At 39.6% G+C, this 18,626-nt stretch overlaps 2 protein-coding genes across 4 annotated transcripts in view; one reads left to right on the top strand and one right to left on the bottom strand.

Moving 5' to 3' along the window:
* Positions 1-18,626, top strand: part of Rab39 (RAS oncogene family member Rab39) — a 552,594-nt gene that overhangs the window by 300,244 nt on the left and 233,724 nt on the right. The gene's annotated exons all lie outside the window — the stretch shown is intronic.
* Positions 13,124-18,626, bottom strand: part of LOC128696337 (RNA cytidine acetyltransferase) — a gene marked incomplete at its 5' end in the record, with an annotated part of 179,451 nt that continues 173,948 nt past the window's right edge. The window contains 1 exon segment of the mRNA XM_070090239.1: positions 13,124-13,505. Coding sequence (XP_069946340.1) covers positions 13,382-13,505 — 124 coding nt within the window.

Here is an 18,626-nt window from a genome sequence, read left to right on the forward strand (position 1 = left end):
CCCAAACCCCTCCTTTAAAGTGCAGGCATTGTACTTCCCATTTCCAGGACTCAAGTCCGACTATATGAAAATAACCGGTTTCCCTGAATCCCTTCACTAAATATTACCCTGCTCACACTTCAACAGATCGTCAGGTCCCAGGTATCATTCGTCTCCATTCACTCCTATCTAACACGCTCATGCACGCTTGCTGGAAGTCCAAGCCCCTCACCCACAAAACCTCCTTTACCCCCTCTTTCCAACCCTTTCGAGGACGACCCCTACCCCTCTTTCCTTCCCCTATAGATTTATATGCTTTCCATGTCATTCTACTTTGATCCATTCTCTCTAAATGACCAAACCACCTCAACAACCCCTCTTCTGCCCTCTGACTAATGCTTTTATTAACACCACACCTTCTCCTAATTTCCACACTCTGAATTTTCTGCATAATATTTACACCACACATTGCCCTTAGACAGGACATCTCCACTGCCTCCAACCGTCTCCTCGCTGCTGCATTTACCACCCAAGCTTCACATCCATATAAGAGTGTTGGTACTACTATACTTTCATACATTCCCTTCTTTGCCTCCATAGATAACGTTTTTTGACTCCACATATACCTCAACGCACCACTCACCTTTTTTCCCTCATCAATTCTATGATTAACCTCATCCTTCATAAATCCATCCGCCGACACGTCAACTCCCAAGTATCTGAAAACATTCACTTCTTCCATACTCCTCCTCCCCAATTTGATATCCAATTTTTCTTTATCTAAATCATTTGATACCCTCATCACCTTACTCTTTTCTATGTTCACTTTCAACTTTCTACCTTTACACACATTCTCAAACTCATCCACTAACCTTTGCAATTTTTCTTTAGAATCTCCCATAAGCACAGTATCATCAGCAAAAAGTAACTGTGTCAATTCCCATTTTAAATTTGATTCCCCATAATTTAATCCCACCCCTCTCCCGAACACCCTAGCATTTACTTCTTTTACAACCCCATCTATAAATATATTAAACAACCATGGTGACATTACACATCCCTGTCTAAGACCTACTTTTACTGGGAAGTATTCTCCCTCTCTTCTACACACCCTAACCTGAGCCTCACTATCCTCATAAAAGCTCTTTACAGCATTTAGTAACTTACCACCTATTCCATATACTTGCAACATCTGCCACATTGCTCCTCTATCCACTCTATCATATGCCTTTTCTAAATCCATAAATGCAATAAAAACTTCCCTACCTTTATCTAAATACTGTTCACATATATGCTTCAATGTAAACACTTGATCTACACATCCCCTACCCACTCTGAAACCTCCTTGCTCGTCCGCAATTCTACATTCTGTCTTACCTCTAATTCTTTCAATTATAACCCTACCGTATACTTTTCCTGGTATACTCAGTAAACTTATTCCTCTATAATTTTTACAATCTCTTTTGTCCCCTTTCCCTTTATATAAAGGGACTATACATGCTCTCTGCCAATCCCTAGGTACCTTCCCCTCTTTCATACATTTATTAAACAAAAGTACCAACCACTCCAACACTATATTCCCCCTGCTTTTAACATTTCTGTCATGATCCCATCAGTTCCAGCTGCTTTACCCCCTTTCATTCTACGTAATAATAATAATAATAATAATACATATAATAATCTAGGTAGTAGGTTGGTAGACAGCAACCACCCAGGGAGGTACTACCGTCCTGCCAATTGAGTGTAAAACGGAAACCTGTAATTGTTTTACATGATGGTAGGATTGCTGGTGTCCTTTTTTCTGTCTCATAAACATGCAAGGTTTCAGGTACGTCTTGCTACTTCTACTTACACTTAGGTCACACTACACATACATGTACAAGCATATACAGTGGACCCCCGGTATTCGATGGCATCGGTATTCGATAAATCCGGTATTCGATGCATTATATCACAAAAAATTTGCCTCAGTATTCGATTGAAAACCCAGTATTCGATACGATTCGTACGAGACGTGTCCACGTGTGGCCTGAACTGCCCCGTGTGTGCCAGTGTTTACAAGCCAGCCAGTGTGCGCGCATCTAAGGATACATTCGGTACATTCCATATTATCACTGTGTTTGGTGCTTGTTTCTGCAAAATAAGTCACCATGGGCCCCAAGAAAGCTTCTAGTGCCAACCCTTCGAGAAAAAAGGTGCTAATGACTTATGAAATAAAGAAAGAGATAATTGCAAAGTACGAAAGTGGAGTGCGTGTGTCGGAGCTGGTTAGGTTGTATAATAAACCCCAATCAACCATCTCTACTATAGTGACCAGGAAAACGGCAATCAAGGAAGCTGTTCTTGCAAAAGGTGCAACTGTGATTACGAAACAGCGACCGCAAGTGTTAGAAAATGTTGAGAGACTGTTATTGGTGTGGATAAATGAAAAACAGATAGCAGGAGATAGCATCTCTCAAGTGATCATTTGTGAAAAGGCTAGGCAGTTGCATGACGATTTGGTAAAGAAATTGCCTGCAACTAGTGGTGATGTGAGTGAATTTAAGGCCAGCAAAGGTTGGTTTGAAAGATTTAAGAATCATAGTGGCATATAGTGTGATTAGGCATGGTGAGGCTGCTAGTTCGGACCAAAAAGCAGCTGAAAAATATGTGAAGGAATTCAAGGATTACATAGACAGTGAAGACTTGAAACCTGAACAAGTGTTTAATTGTGACAAAACAGGCCTGTTTTGGAAGAAAATGCCAAGCAGGACCTACATTACTCAGGAGGAAAAGGCACTCCCAGGACATAAGCCTATGAAAGACAGGCTTACTCTTCTCATGTGTGCCAATGCTAGTGGTGATTGCAAAGTGAAGCCTTTATTGGTGTATCACTCTGAAACTCCCAGAGTGTTCAGGAAAAACAATGTCCTCAAGGGTAATTTGTGTGTGCTGTGGAGGGCAAACAGTAAGGCATGGGTCACTAGGGACTTTTTCTATGACTGGTTACACCAAGCATTTGCCCCCACTGTGAAAAATTACCTAACTGAAAAGAAATTAGACCTTAAGTGCCTCCTGGTATTAGACAATGCCCCTGGTCATCCTACAGACTTGGCAGAGCAACTTTCTGGGGACATGAGCTTCATTAAGGTCAAAGTTTTTGCCTCCTAATACCACTCCTCTCCTGCAGCCCATGGACCAGCAGGTCATTTCGAACTTCAAGAAACTGTATACAAAATCTATGTTTCAAAAGTGCTTTATAGTGACCACAGAAACTCAACTGACTCTAAAAGAGTTTTGGAAGGATCACTTTAATATCCTCAGTTGTATAAACCTTATAGGTACGGCTTGGGAGGGAGTGACTAAGAGGACCTTGAACTCTGCTTGGAAAAAACTGTGGCCAGAATGTGTAGACAAAAGGGATTTTGAAGGATTTGAGGCTAACCCTGAGAATCCTATGCCAGTTGAGGAATCCGTTGTGGCATTGGGGAAGTCCTTGGGGTTGGAGGTTAGTGGGGAGGATGTGGAAGAGTTGGTGGAGGAGGACAATGAAGAACTAACCACTGATGAGCTGATAGATCATCTTCAACAGCAAGAGGCCACACCTGAGGAAACTGCTTTGGAGGAGGGGATGGAGAAATTGAAGGAATTGCCTACTTCAAAGATTAAGGAAATGTGTGCAAAGTGGCTTAAAGTGCAAACCTTTTTTGATGATAATCACCCTAACACAGCTACTGCAAGCCGTGCTGGTGACTATTACACTGACAATGTTGTGAAACACTTTAGGAATGTCATAAAGGAACGGGAGGTACAGGCCACTATGGACAGATATGTTGTGCGACAGAAATCCAGTGACTCTCAAGCTGGTCCTAGTGGCATTAAAAGAAGAAGGGAAGTAACCCCAGAAAAGAACTTGCTACCTCAAGTCCTAATGGAAGGGGATTCCCCTTCTAAACACTAACACCTCTCTCCTCCTCCCATCCCATCAATCATCACCAGATCTTCATTAAAGGTAAGTGTCAATTATTTTATTGCTATTGTAATTATTCTATTGCATTAAACTTAATATTTCATGTAGTAAAATTTTTTTTTTCATACTTTTGGGTGTCTTGCACGGATTAATTTGATTTCCATTATTTCTTATGAGGAAAATTGATTCGGTTTTCGATATTTTCGGTATTCAATGAGCTCTCAGGAACAGATTAATATCGAATACCGGGGGTCCACTGTACATATATACACACTCCTCTGGGTTTTCTTCTATTTTTCTTACTAGTTCTTGTTCTTGTTTATTTCCTCTTACCTCCATGGGGAAGTGGAACAGAATTCTTCCTCCGTAAGCCATGCGTGTTGTAAGAGGTGACTAGGATGCCGGGAGCAAGGGGCTAGTAACCTCTTCTCCTGTATACTATACATATTACTAAATGTAAAAGGAGAAACTTTCGTTTTTCCTTTTGGGCCACCCCGCCTCGGTGGGATACGGCCGGTGCGTTGAAAGAAAGACATATAATAATAATAATAATAATATAGTATATATAATATTAATACATATACAATAATAATGTACTACATAATAAATATAATAACAGACGGCTTCAAAAGGCCGTCACTAGATGGCAGTGTTTACCACAACAAAGAGGGAGCAGTTGTGGCTGCCTCCACCTGTTACATAATGGCATATTTTATTCATTCTGGAGTATATATCAGGGTTCTGTGTTATTTATATTGTTTGTTATGTCATATTAGATGAACTGTGATAGATAAATAAGCCATAGAGCTGATTATAGCAAAATATTCAAGGAGTATTTTGTCTTGTCTCCAGACAAACACTCGTCGGCTGCTGCCGCCGTCACATATATAGTGACATTTTATTCATTCTAGAGTATATATCAGGTTTCTATGTTATTCATATTGATTGTTATGTCATATTAGATGAACTGTGATAGATAAATAAGCCGTAGAGTTGATGATAGCGAAAAAGTCAAGAAGTATTTTGCCCGGTCTCCAGACAAACTCTCGTCCACCACCGACACCCCCCAAACCACTACATGAATGACATATTTTATTCATTTTAGAATATAAATCAGGTTTCACCATTATTTATATTGTTCAATATGTCATATTAGATGAAATGTGATGGATAAATAAGCCGTAGAGTTGATATTTGCGAAATTATTGAAGAACAGAATTCCACTGGAACAGATTAATTGCATTTCAATTAATTTAAATGAGCAAAATTGACTCTGCAAACGAGCAAATCCAGGTGCGAGCAAGGTCATGGAACGGATTAAACTCGCAAGTAGAAGTTCCACTGTAGTTTGTTATTTTTGCAGTGCAACTGTGAAATAAGTAACCATGGCTCCAAAGAAAGTTCCTGTGGTAAAGAAAGTGAGAAACACCATGGAATTTAAGTGTGAAGTGTAGCAGGCATGCAGTGAGTTTAACAGGCACGCAGGGAGTGTAGCAGGTATGCTGGGAGTGTAGCAGACATGCAGGAAGTGAAGCAGGCATGCAGGGAGTGTAGCAGGCAAGCTGGAAGTGTAGCAGGCATGTAGGAAGTGTAGCAGGTATGCAGGAAGTGTAGCAGGCATGCAGGAAGTGTAGCAGGCATACAGGAAGTGTAGCAGACATACAGGAAGTGTAGCAGACATGCAGTGAGTGTAACAGGCATGCAGGGAGTGTAGCAGGCATGCTGGGAGTGTAGCAGACATGCAGGAAGTGTAGCAAGCATGCAGAAAGTGTAGCAAGCATGCAGGGAATGTAACAGGCATGCAGTGAGTGTAGCAGGCATGCAGGAAGTGTAGCAAGCATGCAGGAAGTGTAGCAGGCAAGCAGGAAGTATAGCAGGCATGCAGGGAGTGTAACAGGTATGTAGGAAGTGTAGCAAACATGCAGGAAGTGTAGAAATCAAACAGGAAGTGTAGCAGGCATGCAGGAAGTGTAATAGGCATACAAGAAATGTAGCAGGCATACAGGAAGTGTAGCAAGCATGCAGAAGTGTAGCTGGTCCTAGTGGCATTAAAAAACCAAGAAGGAAAGTAACCCCAGATAAGGACTTGGTACCTGAAGTCCTTATGGAGGGGGATTTCCCTTCCAAACACTAAGTCCTCTCTCTTTCCTCCTCCCCATCTTCCAGAAGCCAGCATTAGTCTTCAATGAAGGTAATATTTATATAATTGTTAAAATTTTTTTTTTTTTTTTTTTTTTTGTGAATATTTTTGTCTGGAATGGATTCATTGTATTTCCATTAATTCTTATGGGAAATATTATTTCGTTTTTCGGCCGGCCTTCTGGAACGGATTACAGCCGATAACTGAGGGTCCACTGTACATTGTTTCAATGTGACTAGTGGTGTTTCAGCGTGACTAGTAGTGGTGGCCACTGCCACTGCCACCACCACCATTACTATATGGCTATGCTGTCAGTGGCCCTGATACATCCAACACCACCACCACCACTAATCACATATGTAATGACATATTTTATTCATTCTAGAGTATACATCATGTTTCTATGTTATTAATATTGTTTATTATGTCATATTAGATGAATTGTGATAGATAGTATTTAGTCCTGTCTCCAAACAATAAACTCTCCTCCCTCCATATGCCAACAAGAGTCTTCAATAAACGTAAAAGTGATGTTAAATGTTCATTTATCCATTTCATTAGTGCTTTATATTTATTTCTCATTGTTTTCTGTATGTAAAACTATAGTTATTCTTTAACCTTTTGAGGCTCGGTCATGTACATATACGTCATAACACATGGGGTCAGTCAAGTACTTATACACATAAATTCTAGCGCATTCAAATCAATCGGGAGAAACCTGGTAGGCCTACATGTGAAAGAATGGGTCTGCACGGTCAGTGTGCGCAGTATAAAAAAAAATTGTGGAGCCAGTGGTGCATTGTGGGAACACCATTTCAATACGCTTTGTTCAACATACTTCACAGTAAGAAACACCTCACTCCTCAGCGAAGTGGGACTCTTTTGTTCCCAAGTGACAGTTCAAACACAGATGGAAGTGTCAGTAAAGATGAATTTTATGGTTCTGAGGAGTTTGTGACCAAAAGCAATGCCCAGGAATCCAGAAGGAAGAAAGAAAGAAAGAAAGAAAGAAAGAAAGAATAAAAGAAAGAAAGAAAGAAAGAGATGAGAGGAAGGAAGAAGGAAGGAGGGAAGGTAGGTAGGAAGGAGGGAAGGAAGAAGGAAGGAAGGAGGGAAGGTAGGTAGGAAGGAGGGAAGGCAGGTAGGAAGGAAGGAAGGAAGGAAGGAAGGAAGGAAGGAAGGAAGGAAGGAAGGAAGGAAGGAAGGAAGGAAGGAAGGAAGGAAGAAAGGAAGAAAGGAAGGAAGGAAGGAAGGAAGGAAGGAAGGAAGGAAGGAAGGAAGGAAGGAAGGAAGGAAGGAAGGAAGGAAGGAAGGAAGGAAGGAAGGGAGGAAGGGAGGAAGGGAGGGAGGGAGGGAGGGAGGGAGGAAGGGAGGGAGGGAGGGAGGGAGGAAGGAAGGAAGGAAGGAAGGAAGGAAGGAAGGAAGGAAGGAAGGAAGGAAGGAAGGAAGGAAGGACAATCATCAGCCTAGGAAAACCCAAAAACGTCAGACATTGACTTATTTCCATGTGGGTTGGTGGGGTGAGGAAGTTATTTCTGTTGTGGAAGGCAGTGAGGGTTAGTGAGTGATGGTGTAATGCAGTGACTCAGCATATTTACAAGTCCACCCACACACAACAATAATGAGCTTCCAGAAGCTGTACCAGTTCTAGGAACATGTCCGGTGACTCTATATGTGTGTATATATGATAGAAATAGTAATAAACAAATTTTTTTATTGTTGGTTTGTGTAAACATGTTTTGTAAACAACATAAATGACAAGATTGTTTCTCTGGTTATTGTGTAGCATACAACAAGTGAATATACATCCAATATACCTTATATTGGTTTCAGAGGCCATAAAAGTTACTTGAAACAATAAAATGTTAAAAATAAAAAAAAAAGTAGAAAATAAACAATTACCACGTGACCGGCACTAAGCGATGTTGCCGTAAGCGGTTCATTTTCTGTCAACTTCACACTTCCATATCTCAGTAAGTACTGATCACACAATTTTTTTTTTTTAGCCTATAACACTTGCAAAAACACTCCATCATTACAGAATTTTTCTTTTTCCGAATATTTTTTGACCCAGAGTGGGAGTTCAGGATCAAGGCTCTCAACCCTCAAAGGGTTAAAAAATGTATTTTTTGTTAATATTTTTGGGTGTCTGAAACTAATTAACTGTATTTACATTATTTCTTATGGGAAATATTACTTCAGTTTTCACACTTTCAGGATTTAGAATGACCTTCTGGAGCGAATTAAGAACAAAATCTGGGGTTCCACTGTAGTTTTAATTAACCATCCTGTAATGAATAATACCCAATTTGTGAAGAATTCAGTTTTTTTTTTTATTTTTTTCAACATGTCAGATGCTTCCCACTAAGGCAGGGTGACCCAAAAAGAAAAAAAAAAACTTTCATCATCATTCAACACTTTCATCATCACTCATACATAATCACTGTCTTTGCAGAGGTGCTCAGATATGACAATTTAGACGTCCCTCCAAATTGCCAATATCCTAAACCCCTCCTTTAAAGTGCAGGCATTGTACTTCCCATTTCCAGGACTCAAGTCTGGCTAACTGGTTTCCCTGAATCCCTTCACAAAATACTACCCTGCTCACACTCCAACAGCACGTCAGGTCCCAAAAACCATTCGTCTTCATTCACTCCTACCTAACATGCTCACACACGCTTGCTGGAAGTCCAAGCCCCTCGCCCACAAAACCTCCTTTACCCCTTCCCTCCAACCTTTTTGGGGAACCCCTACCCTGCCTTCCTTCCTCAATAGCTTTATATGCTCTCTAAGTCATTCTACTTTGTTCTATTCTCTCTAAATGACCAAACCACCTCAACAGACCTCTAATACTCTTAGTAACTTCACACCTTCTCCTATCCACACTACGAATTCATTGCATAATATTTACACCTCACATTGCCCTTAGACAGGCCATCTCCACTGCCTCCAGCCACCTCCTCGCTGCAGCATTTACAACCCATGCTTCACACCCATATAAGAGTGTTGGTACCACTATACTCTCATACATTCTATTCTTTGCCTCCATGGACAATGTTCTTTGTCTCCAAAGATACCTCAATGCACTGCTCACCTTTTTTCATTCATCAATTCTGTGGTTTACCTCATCCTTCATAAACTTATCCAGTGACAAGTCAACTCTCAAATATCTGAAAATATTCACTTCTTCCATACTTCCTCCCTCCAATGTGATAACCAATTTTTCTTTATCTAAATTGTTTGATACCCTCATTACCTTACTCTTATCTATGTTCACTTTCAACCTTGACACACCCTCCCAAACTCGTCCACTAACCTTTACAACTTTTCTTCAGAATCCCCCAAAAACACAGTATCAGCAGCAAGAAGTAACTGTGCCAACTTCCATTTTGTATTTGATTCCCCATAATTTAATTCCACCCCTCTCCCCAACACCCTAGCATTTACTTCTTTTACAGCCCCATCTATAAATAAGTTAAACAACCATGGTGACATTACACATCCCTGTCTAAGACCCACTTTTATCGGGAAGTAGTCTCCCTCTCTTCTACACACCCTAACCTGAGCCTCACTATCCTCTTAAAAACTCTACAGCATTTAGTAACTTACTACCTATCCCATACACTGGCAACATCTGCCACATTGTTCCCCTACCCACTCTATCATATCCCTTTTCTAAATCCATAAATGCAATGAAAACTTCCCTGCCTTTATCTAAATACTGTTCACATATATGCTTCAATGTAAACACCTGATTTACACATCCCCTACCCACTCTAAAACCTCCTTGGTCATCCGCAATCCTGCTCTCTGTCTTACCTCTAATTCTTTCAATAATAACCCTACAATACACTATACATGGTATACTCAGTAAACTTATTCCCCTATAATTTTTACAATCTTTTTTGTCCCCCTTCCCTTTATATGAAGGAATTATACATGCTTTCTGCCAATCCCTAGGTACCTTCCCCTCTTTCATAAATTTATTAAACAAAAATACAAACCATTCCAACACTATATCCTCCCCCCTGCTTTTAATATTTCTGTCATGATCCCATCAGTTCCAGCTGCTTTACCCCCTTTCATTCTACGTAATGCCTCACACACCTCCTCCACACTCACGTCCTGTTCTTCTTCACTCCTAAAAGATGGTATACCTCCATGGCGAGTGCATGAAATTACTGCCTCCTTTTCTTCATCAATATTTAAAACTTGTTTATCTCGCTCCAGTTTTTCTTATTCTCAGCAGAATTTCTTGACAGTGCCTCTCCCACTCTATCATTTGCTCTCTTTTTGCACTCTCTCACTACTCTCTTCATCTTTCTTTTACTTTCCATATACAGTGGACCTCTCAGTTTTCGTGTTTAATACATTCCAGAGAGAGAGATTGTCGAAAATGGAAATTGACAAAAACTGAAACCATTTTCCCCATAAAAAAATGTAAATCCAATTAATCCATTCTAGACACCCAGAAGTATTAACAAAAAATTTTTTTTACCTTAAAAATAGATTTGCATGCACAAAAGAATGAACATTCAACATGACACTTACTTTTATTGAAGACTGTTGTTGGTGGTTGGAAGAGAGGAAGGGGAAAGGGAAGAGAGGTTATTGTTTGGAAGGGGAATCCCCATCCATAAGGACTGTAGGTACCAAGTCTTTATCTGGGGTCACTTCCCTTCTTAGTTTTTTAATGCCACTAGGACCTGCTTGAGAGTCACTGGACCCCTGTCGCACAAAATATCTGTCCAGATAGCTCTGTTTCTGGCGTCTCTTCAAGATTTGCCTAAAATGGGACATGACATTGTCATTGTAAAAGTCACCAGCACAGATTACTACAGCTTTCTCAGGGTGATGTTGCTCCACACTGCACAAATCTCCTTAATCTCTGAAGAAGGCACCTTCTTCCATCTCTCTTCCTCCTCCTCCTCGTCCTCTGAAGCAATTTCCTGAGCTGTGGTCTGTTGCTGTTGCAGATGAAGCTCTTGCAGCTCATCAGTGGTTAGCTCTTGATTGGGGTCCTCCATCAACTCTTCCACATCATGGCCACTCACATCCAACCCCATGGAATTCCCCAGTGCCACTCCTCTTTCCTCCTGCACCAACCCTCCTATAGCCACAAACTTCTGCCCCACATTCTAATATAGCCTCTCCTCACTTAACGTCGGAGTTCCGTTCCTAAGACCACATCTGTAAACGAATTCATTGCTAAGTGAGGAGCATACTCTTTGATATTGTTTTAATGTCACCTTTGCACCATTTATAACATTTCTGGCATATTTTCAAATGCTTACACAATAGTGTACTGCATACTGTATTAAAAAGAACAGAGGAAATCAGCTCTAATATACATTCAGGTATGCATACTGGTCAGAGAGCACATCGTAAGTCTGAGTCGTTGGTGAACGAGTATGTCGATAAGTGAGGTGAGGCAGTACTGCATTTTTAAAACTATCCTATCCCTCTTCAACCCCCCCACTACCCATACTTGCACTAGCCAACCTTTCTGCCAAAAGTTGTTTGTATCTCAGGCTAACTTCCTCCTCCCTTCGTTTATAAACTTTCACCTCTCTCTCGCTTACTGCTGCCATTTTCCTTTTGTCCCATCTACCTCTTATTTTATTTATTTATTAATTTGAACATGATACATAGAAGTACAAAGAAATACAGTGGTTAAGTGTAACATGCCAAAGCCCCTTGTATGCAGAGCATTATGGGCTGGCTTAAAATTAACTTAAGATTAACTAAGCAATGATATATTCAGTGGTAAACATTATTGTAAACAAATAACAATTAAGCACAAATGAGTATTTCAAAGACAGGTCATATGGTCATTTACTGTGTTGCTGAGCATTCAGTAGAATGGAGTATTCTGTTTGGTAATGTAATTAAAAATAACAAAGTTTGACTGGGTCACAGGTTAAACATTTATGAGATACCCTAACTGCAGCTACAACTAGATAATGATCCAATATATCCATTGCCCCTCTATAAACATGTACATTCTGAAGCCTGCCCATCAACCTTTTATCCATCAACACATAATCTAACAAGCTACTTTCATTACGTGCTATATCATATCTTGTATACTTATCTTCTTTTTCATAAATATGTATTACTTATTACCAAACCTCTATCTACACATAGTTCAATTAAAGGCTCCCCATTTTCGTTTACCTCTGGCACCCCAAATTTACCTACTACTTCCTCTACAACATTTTTACCCACTTGAGCATTGAGATCCCCAACCACAAGTACTCTCTCAATTGGTTCAAAACTCCCCACGCACTCACTCAACATTTCCCAAAATCTCTCTCATTGTATACACATAAAATTGCAGACATAAGATTTATTATAGGTAGTAGGTTCGTAGACAGCAACCACCCAGGGAGGTACTACCGTCCTGCCAAGTGAGTGTAAAACGAAAGCCTGTAATTGTTTTACATGATGGTAGGATTGCTGGTGTCCTTTTTTCTGTCTCATAAACATGCAAGATTTCAGGTACATCTTGCTACTTCTACTTACACTTAGGTCATACTACACATATACATGTACAAGCATATATATACACACCCCTCTGGGTTTTCTGCTATTTTCTTTCTGGTTCTTGTTCTTGTTTATTTCCTCTTATCTCCATGGGGAAGTGGAACAGAATTCTTCCTCCGTAAGCCATGCGTGTTGTAAGAGGCGACTAAAATGCCGGGGGCAAGGGGCAAGTATAAATTACTAAATTTAAAAAGAGAAACTTTCGTTTTTCTTTTTGGGCCACCCTGCCTTGGTGGGATACGGCCGGTTTGTTGAGAAAAAAAAATATACAGTGGACCCCCGGTTTACGATATTATTTCATTCCAGAAGTATGTTCAGGTGCCAGTACTGACCGAATTTGTCCCCATAAGGAATATTGTGAATTAGATTAGTCCATTTCAGACCCCCAAACATACACATACAAACGCACTTACATAAATACACTTACATAATTGGTCGCATTGGGAGCTGATCGTAAACCTGGGGTCCACTGTATATATATATATATGTATATATATAGATGTAGGACACTGAATAAAAAAGCCCAGATTATTTAGATGGTTTATGTATGCCATGAAAATAAATGATTGTAGATTGATGAAACACACAGAAGGGAGGTAAGAGTTGTCAATATGGAGAAGTTAATAGTGTGTTGTGAAGAAGAGGAGACTGCATTTTTCATGTTGCTGTTTACTTATAGATGGCACAGTATATTTGATTTAGATACACGAAAGAGATGAAAAAACAACCAATATAAGAATATCTTTATGTACCTAAATAAAATATATCTATTTCCTTTTCTTAGCATATTTTTTCATAGGTCTTCTTTCTTTTGCAGCTTTTTTCTTCTTAGTAGGTCCTTCCAGCTCTAGTTGCAGTTCCTGCTCTGTCATCATCGCTTGACGCTTCGTGCTGCAAACAAAGCCAAATATATTAAATTCAAACATAAGCAACAAACCAATACAGGTCACACAGTTCCATATTTATTTACAACACCAGATTATAACATTAATCTTTGCTTTCATTCAGTACTATTTCACTCAAAATTCAGTGTCTCTCTCTTCATATAAACGTAACATACATTTTTTTTTTCAATAAACTTGCCGTATCCCACCGAGGCAGGGTTACCCAAAAAGAAAAATGAAAGTTTTTCTTTTTAATTTTAGTACAGGCCAGCCTTCACTAATCCGGCATCATCGGGACCTGCAGGGTATTAGATTAGTAACTTTGCCGGATTACAGAGTGGTTAGGTTAGAATACACTTAACCCAATGGCGATATTTACGCATCGGCGATTTCACCCAATTTTCACCTTATTTTTGGCCCATTCCATTGTTCCAGTCTACCAAACTCATAGCTATTTCGCTAGTGGATTTAAATTCTGTAGACGATTTAAATTCAGTAAGGTTTATACAAGCACTGCACTGAACCTTTGCTTCAGTGCAACTCTTGCAAGAGCAATCTTGCAAGGGCTCTTGCAAGATCTGTTCTTGTTTCTGGCTTTTCATACAAAATGGCTAGCTGGTTTATTACGCATTAAAACCCATCGACTACATGATAGTCTTTAAGGACCCCAATGGAAATAAGTCACTTTGACTTTTTTGGGTTATCCTAGGTTCTCTACAGATATGCTGCTATGTATGATATGTAACTGTTTTTGTGTATACCTGAATAAACTTACTTCTATTCTGTGGACTGAGTACAAAAAACTGCCCATTCACCTATTTCAACTACAAAAAAAAAAATGGTGAGAAATTGGCAATTTGGCCAATTTCACACAAATTTCATAAGATGCCAATTTCAAAATAGGGTCCAGAATAAACAATGCAGACATTCCTGGCACTAAAATAACATTTTCTCTGTTCATCAGTCATGTCTCCAGGACCCTTTTATATTAATCTTGCTTTCCATTTTGAATTTTTATTCATACAAAAAATAGATTTACTGTTATGCAGACTATTGCATTATTATAATAATTGTATAAATAATGTCAACCCATTTGTGACTGTGTATTAGACTTGCCACTTGGACATGTATTGGACGGTGGCGTCATTTATTTATTCTTGAACATCGGCAAAGAGCCGAACATTTCTGCTACTTTGAGCTCAATTTCAAGGAACTTTTCGTTGTGAAATCAATCAAAATCATATTTATTTCTGTAATATATCTTCCATTTTATCAAATGAGACCAAAAAAATGAGAATCCAGCCATAAAAACCACATGCTAATGGCCGAGAAGTGAACTCCGTTATTTATTGTCTGATTTCTTTCATTTTTGGTGTATGTTAAGAAGCATCTTTCCATCATACACTACCCAAGTTTCAATAAGATAGTCCAACAAACAACAAATACAGTTACATAGATTATTATACATAGCAGCATATGTGTAGAGAACCTAGGATAACTCAAAAAAGTCAGACAAAGTGACTTATTTCTATTGGGGTCCTTTTATGGGGTTCTTTTATGCTGTCTGAAATTCAGTGCATTCCTATCATTATTAATGCTAAGACATCATTATTAATGTTAAGACATAAATGAATAACTTCCGAGATAATCAACAAAAATGAGTGTATATCATAGTTATCCCTGTACTACACAGGGATAAGATGGTACTTTTATCCCTCTATTATTATTATTATTATTCATTCTGGAGTATTTACCATGTTTTTATGTTAAGTATATTGTTTATTATGTCATATTATATCAATTGCAATAAGTAAATAAGCCGTAGTGTTGATATTGGTGTAATAATAAAGCATATTCCTTCATATCACAAGACTTGGGAGCTCACAGCAACCGACAGTGGCTTCAAAGCTATCTAATCTTTTATGGACAATGTACGGTATAGGTGCTTTACACAATGAGAAGCATTACTTTTATTCATTGGAACCATGGCTAGGGCTAAAAGTGAGCAAGTTATAACAATAAATGGAGAAAAAGAAATTGAAATGACTGAAATTAGTGCCGGATTACTGATGGAACCGGATAACTGATTGCTGGATTAGTGATGGCAGACCTGTAATATATACAGGAGAAGGGGTTACTAGCCCCTTGCTCCCGTCATTTTAGTCACCTCTTACAACACACATGGCTTATGGAGTAAGAATTCTCTTCCACTTAACCAAGGAGATAAGAGAAAATAAAGAACAAGAACTATTAAGAAAATAAAAGAAAACCCATATGGGTGTGTATATATACATGTATATGCTTGTACATGCATGTGTAGTGTGACCTCAGTGTAAGTAGAAGTAGCAAGATATACCTGTTATTTTGCATGTTTATGAGACAAAAAAAAAAAAAAGACACCAGCAATCCTACCAACATGTACAGCAATCACAGGCTTGCATTTCACACTCATTTGGCAGGACGGTAGTACCTCCCTGAGTGGCTGCTGTCTACCAACCTACTTCCTAGGATAACATACATATTATCACTATTAGGATTAAGGGGAAATGTTTAAACCTGCTGGGGTCATGTAATGCCTGTTTACTGCAAATAACCAAGTCTGATTTATGATCTTTGGATCAAAAGCTTTTTGCTAGCATCATGGTATCTTCTCTCAAGTTAACACACTGCTTTTTTTTTTAATCACAAAATAAAGAAGCTAAGCTAGCCTACATCAGCTCATTTTGAAGTTCATCCCTATCTACGGTATCCTAACACCACTCAGGATATGACTGATAACTCCTTGCAACTACTATTTGAATTACTAACCTTCCCCTGCCACTATAACTCTGTGTTCATCAGACATACACGAGGTTACAATGCTGCAATAACATAACAACATAAAACATAGTTCACTCAGGGGTTTCCACTGTCTGCTGCCCCATTAATTCTTTTTATATAAAGGAAATTTAGATAAGGCTAAAGAGGTCTTTGTGGCATTTATGGATTTGGAAAAGGCGTATGACAGGGTGGATAGGGGGGCAATGTGGCAGATGTTGCAAGTGTATGGTGTAGGAGGTAGGTTACTGAAAGCAGTGAAGAGTTTTTACGAGGATAGTGAGGCTCAAGTTAGAGTATGTAGGAAAGAGGGAAATTTTTTCCCAGTAAAAGTAGGCCTTAGACAAGGATGTGTGATGTCACCGTGGTTGTTTAATATATTTATAGATGGGGTTGTAAGAGAAGTAAATGCGAGGGTCTTGGCAAGAGGCGTGGAGTTAAAAGATAAAGAATCACACACAAAGTGGGAGTTGTCACAGCTGCTCTTTGCTGATGACACTGTGCTCTTGGGAGATTCTGAAGAGAAGTTGCAGAGATTGGTGGATGAATTTGGTAGGGTGTGCAAAAGAAGAAAATTAAAGGTGAATACAGGAAAGAGTAAGGTTATGAGGATAACAAAAAGATTAGGTGATGAAAGATTGAATATCAGATTGGAGGGAGAGAGTATGGAGGAGGTGAACGTATTCAGATATTTGGGAGTGGACGTGTCAGCAGATGGGTCTATGAAAGATGAGGTGAATCATAGAATTGATGAGGGAAAAAGAGTGAGTGGTGCACTTAGGAGTCTGTGGAGACAAAGAACTTTGTCCTTGGAGGCAAAGAGGGGAATGTATGAGAGTATAGTTTTACCAACGCTCTTATATGGGTGTGAAGCGTGGGTGATGAATGTTGCAGCGAGGAGAAGGCTGGAGGCAGTGGAGATGTCATGTCTGAGGGCAATGTGTGGTGTGAATATAATGCAGAGAATTCGTAGTTTGGAAGTTAGGAGGAGGTGCGGGATTACCAAAACTGTTGTCCAGAGGGCTGAGGAAGGGTTGTTGAGGTGGTTCGGACATGTAGAGAGAATGGAGCGAAACAGAATGACTTCAAGAGTGTATCAGTCTGTAGTGGAAGGAAGGCGGGGTAGGGGTCGGCCTAGGAAGGGTTGGAGGGAGGGGGTAAAGGAGGTTTTGTGTGCGAGGGGCCTGGACTTCCAGCAGGCATGCGTGAGCGTGTTTGATAGGAGTGAATGGAGACAAATGGTTTTTAATACTTGACGTGCTGTTGGAGTGTGAGCAAAGTAACATTTATGAAGGGATTCAGGGAAACCGGCAGGCCGGACTTGAGTCCTGGAGATGGGAAGTACAGTGCCTGCACTCTGAAGGAGGGGTGTTAATGTTGCAGTTTAAAAACTGTAGTGTAAAGCACCCTTCTGGCAAGACAGTGATGGAGTGAATGATGGTGAAAGTTTTTCTTTTTCGGGCCACCCTGCCTTGGTGGGAATCGGCCGGTGTGATAATAAAATAAATAAAAAATAAAGGAAATTCTTTAGTGGAAATAATTTTTTTTATTCTTGATTTCCAATTGATTTGTGTAATTTTATGCTTTTTTAAGAAACTGATTTATTATAAGCATGAACAAATTTTAAAATACAGGCTTTCCTTGCTTAATAAGGAAGGTCGAGTGTTTTTTTTTATATTATGTGATGTCCGATTTCTATCACAAATTCTGTGTATGATGTATGTACTTCCACAGTATATATGTGACTGGTGTCACATGACACCTTTACTAAAAAGGTGTCATGTGACTAAGCTTAGTAAAGGTATCATGTGATTAAGCTTAGTAAAGGTGTCAATGTGACTGAGCTTAGTAAAGGTGTCATGTGATTGAGCTTAGTACGTTTGTCATGTGAATTAACTTAATGACCTTCTCTGTCACATCACATGGTTACACCTCCCTGACCTTACCTGTCACATCACATGGTAACACCTCCTTTACTTTGCCTGTCACATTGCATGGTAACACCTTGACTTTGCATGTCACATCACATGGTAACACCTCCCTGACCTTTTCTGTCATATCAAATGGCAACACCTCCTCCCTGGTCTTATTTGCCACATGGTAACACCTCCTCCCTGACCTTGCCTGACACATCCTATGGAAACACCTCCTCCCTGAACTTGAGTGTCACATCATATGGTAACACCACCCTGACCTTGTCTGTCACTTCACACAGTAACACCTCCCTGACCTTGACTGTTACATCACATGGTAACACCTATCTGACCTTGCCTGTCATATCACATGGTTATACCTCCCTGACCCTGCCTGT

Source organism: Cherax quadricarinatus, chromosome 31, assembly GCF_038502225.1.
Source record: "Cherax quadricarinatus isolate ZL_2023a chromosome 31, ASM3850222v1, whole genome shotgun sequence".
NCBI classification, from domain to species: domain Eukaryota; kingdom Metazoa; phylum Arthropoda; class Malacostraca; order Decapoda; family Parastacidae; genus Cherax; species Cherax quadricarinatus.